The 3992-nt window shown below is 57.8% G+C and overlaps 1 protein-coding gene across 1 annotated transcript; it reads right to left on the minus strand.

Moving 5' to 3' along the window:
* Window positions 1-394, minus strand: LDBPK_060080 (ATP-binding cassette protein subfamily G, member 1, putative; the record flags this gene model as incomplete). The annotated part of the gene is made up of 1 exon (XM_003858268.1): window positions 1-394. A coding segment is annotated over one exon (394 nt), but the record flags the coding sequence as incomplete, so codon positions are not given.
* Window positions 395-3992: the final 3598 nt, after the last annotated feature.

Here is a 3992-nt window from a genome sequence, read left to right on the forward strand (position 1 = left end):
CACAGTCGCCCAGCTGGCGCCTCCCGCTCAGCTTCAGCTCACCGCCAGACGCTAGTCGGTCGCAGATCGCGTTCAGGAACGTTGTCTTGCCGGCACCGGACGACCCGAGGATTGCGAGGCATCGCCCGGGCAGCGCCGTCCCCGTCAGCCCGCACAGGATGCGCTTCTTGCCAACGCTGTAGCTAAGCCTGTGCCACGACAGCGGCAGCGAGTAGCTGTTCGGCACGCCGATGGCAGGTGGCGTGCTGGAGTCGAATTCAACGATGGAGCCGTGCAGCTGGGGGTTGTCCTCGCCAGAGGAGATGGTCTGGTGACCGTTGCTGCTGATATTCTGTTGGTCCTCCGCATCGGTGGTGATTCCGTTGTGTACCTGTTCGTTGTGTAAGCGGGGCATCTGGGCAGGAAGGAAGGAGGGCACAGTAGGGCAGAGCAGGCCGCCAGTAGGAGGTATAAGGAGACGCGCTGTCCGCAGCACTGTAGGATCGTCGGTTACATGCTTGGTAACGACAGAGAGGAAAGATGACGAGAGGAAGTAAAGAGAGACAGTGGCCGCAGTGCAGTGGGGAGAGATGGGAGAGTGAGAGATGCGGGTGGGAGCCGAAAAGGGAGAGGGGAGCTGCGCGTGACGGAGCAGTGGCGCCAACACTCTGATAAACGAGCACACTCCAGGACGGTTGCAGCGGCATCATCCATCCTCTCCCTCTTGTCTGTCCCCACACTCAAGGCGACTCGCACGATTAAATTTGATCAGAACGCCTACGCTGTTGAAGTGAGTGGATGCCGAGAGTGCGCGCAGTCTGCAGAGATGCAAGATGGCGGCAAGCCAGTTGTTCCAGAGAAGGCTGAGAGGGCGACGCACCATCGTCATACAGTCCCAGTGTGCCGGGCTCCGTTGTTCTCTCTTTTTCGTTTCTAACATTAAATGAGTAGGACGTATGTTGGTGTAGTGGCGCGGCTTGTTGGGGGACGGTTTCCTCCGCACGCCCCACATGCCCCCCCCCCAGGCGCAGACGCACGGGTGTACGTCGATGCAGCATGCACGCGTGTCGGTAAAGGTGATGAGCGAAACGGAAAAGAAAGAGGGGTTGCAGAGACAGGGAGGGAATGCTGCTGGATGGACACGGTGGATGAAAGAAGAAATAGCGCGTGGCGGTGGTGAGTAAGAGCGGGCTCGATGGAGCAACAAAGATGGGGCGGTGAGGGGAAACGGAAGGAGCGCACACTCACGCGGGCGCGTACGCAAGTGGAGGCGAACAATGGCAAGTATAAAAAGAGCATCCGCACACGCGAGCGTGAGAAACCGAGACGAGGGAGATGAGAGATGAGACAGAGGCGCAGGTGTGCGCGCAAGGACGCTGAGGAATGCTGGACGGTGGAGACGCACGCACACGTGCACACAGAGACGAAAACAAAACAAAAACGGCAGTTAAAAAATTGAACCACGTTAAGAAGGGGATGAGGGGGAAGAGCGGAGAATGAAGACGGCTGAGAAACAGCGGCAACAGATAACAAAACGCGCACCCACGCACAAAGAAGAAGGAGAAAAAGAGACGAAGGAAAAAGAGCGGACGAGAGCATCTGCAGCGTGCGTGCCCTCCCCTCCCCTCCCCTCGTGTCCCTCATCACAATCCTGACGACCACCGCAGCCGCCTCCTCCCCCATTCCGCATTTGCAGACGCATACACACACACACACACAGAAAGGGAAACGAGTGCGGGGGAGAGGCGCTGCATGCAGATCAAGATGAGCAACCGCACAACTCCGCGACGGGAGGCATCGAGAGGAGCGCGAAAGGAGAGGGGTGGGAGGATGGAGAAGGAAAGAGAAGCGCGCCAACGAAAAGGCACAAGAAATAAGTGCGCAGACGCTGAAGATGTGCAGTGAGCGCAGGCAGGCGTGCAGACACACACACACACACACACACAACGCACATGCAAGCACATCTGTAAGCAAGTTCTTGGCGCATAAAAGCTTGCCTTCTGTCCTTTCAGAAGAGCGACGTGTCCCTCGCACTCCATCCCTCCTTCTCGCTCTTTCTTTACCCTATTCTTTGGGCTCTCGCTCTCTCTCTCGTCAGTGGCGCTCTCTCCTTCTCTCGCCCTTCCTCTCTGTGGACGACTGGGCTGCAAAGGACGAGGACCAAGACACGAGACGCATGACAAGAAGCGAGGGATGGGAAGAGGGAGTCGTGGGTGAAGTCTACATGCGCGCTCGCCAATATCGGCGGCAGCGGTGGGGGAGGAAAGACGGGGAAAGCCGATAGAAGCAACACAATACGACAACAGCAACAACCAGCCGCTGCAGCACGGGAAGCGAAAACAGACACAAGGAAAGCGTAAGGAGAGGGAAAGATAGAAGGGCTGAGAAATCAAGAAAGAGGCGCAAGACACACACCCGAGCACAGCCGAAGACGCGCGCACAGGAGAGACAACCACAGCGCCCCCACCCCTTCACCAATTGCTGTGATAGGCAGCCTGTGCGTGCATGTCCGGTAGGCGAGAGGAAGATGAGAGCGTGTGGGTGTGCTCGTGTGTGGTTGCTGTTCGACGGAGGAGGGTGATGGCTCCGGAAGCAGAGGGGTCCATGTAGTGTCCCCCTGGGAAAGCACAACGGCCAACACCGCCGCCACCACCACGAAGCGCGCAGATACGATTTCGAACGAGAGACACAGCTGAAAAAAGGGAAAGACGAGAGGCCACACTGGCGCACACACAGCGAAACACACGAAAGGGTCTGTCGGCGCAGCGGAGTGGCAGCAGTGCGCTAACATCCACCCGTCGGCACGTGCATGTGTCTGCAGACGACGGTGGCGTAGATGCCGGTGAGGGGAAGCGGGCGAGAGAGGCGAGAGAGAGAGGCGTAGTCTGTTTTTCTCACCATCAGTCTTGTACTCCGCTCCTCTGTGCCCGTATCTTGCAACGGGGCATACCGTCCCCGTGAACAACATCAGCGGATATAAGGGTACTCGCAGTGGCAGCAGCCACCACACCCACAAGTCGCCCTCCTGCTCCGAGCCCTCAAAGTCCCTCTTTCAAACCAAAAAAAATACACGCCTGCGTGGGTGTGGACGCCGGAAACGGATGGCGGTGGAGAGCCAGAGCGGCACACATCAGCAGCACTCGATGCGAGAGAGAGTGAGAGCGTGAGACACACAAAAACGAAAACGCTGCTGAGGCAAACACGCAGAACAATGACGAAGTCAAGACGAAAAGCAAAAAAAAAAACGGCACGAACGAATCGTGCACATGATGTGACACTGCCATCCACAGCACTGACAACGGCAATGCCCCCGCCGTGCCGGCCGCTCTCTACGCCCATCTTCCGCCTCCTCGCCTGCACCCCCTCCCTTCATGGATTCCATCTACCTCTGATGCTCTACTCACTTACCCCTCCCCCTAACTCTTCTGCGACTGATACCGCCGCGTCATCAGGCGCACGCGCACGCACACATAGAGACAGGCAGACAGACACAGCGATCTATGATGCTACAGTGAGCCCCGGCCATGTATCAACGCACCACAAACGGAAGGAACGCGAGCCAGCGCACACGGGCAGTGAAAGCGCGTGTCAACTGCACGCCGACACGAGACAGAGAAACATAGAAGAGAAGCGCACGCACGCCCACACCGACGCGCACAGAAGAAAAACAAGAAAAATCGGATGAGACTGGAGGCGCACGTCCGTGCATCGCGGACACACACACGCACATGTTCATACACATCACCTCATCACAGCTGCCCAGATGCGCTGCTCATGCACGCGAGACGTCATGGATAGCTCATGGCACATGCGCCGGAAAACAAAAAGTAAGAAGCTCCACCAAAGTCAGAATTTCCACCTCAGTGCTCATGCCGTTCTCCTGCGGCCCGCCACAGCGAGCGCCATCACGCTGATAGTGCGGAGCAGGAAGAACATAATCGCAAGCGACACCCACATGTACACGCTCGCCGACTGCGCATCACCATCAAACCCAAGCAGACGCATCACCGTGC

Source organism: Leishmania donovani, chromosome 6, assembly GCF_000227135.1.
Source record: "Leishmania donovani BPK282A1 complete genome, chromosome 6".
Classification (NCBI taxonomy): domain Eukaryota; phylum Euglenozoa; class Kinetoplastea; order Trypanosomatida; family Trypanosomatidae; genus Leishmania; species Leishmania donovani.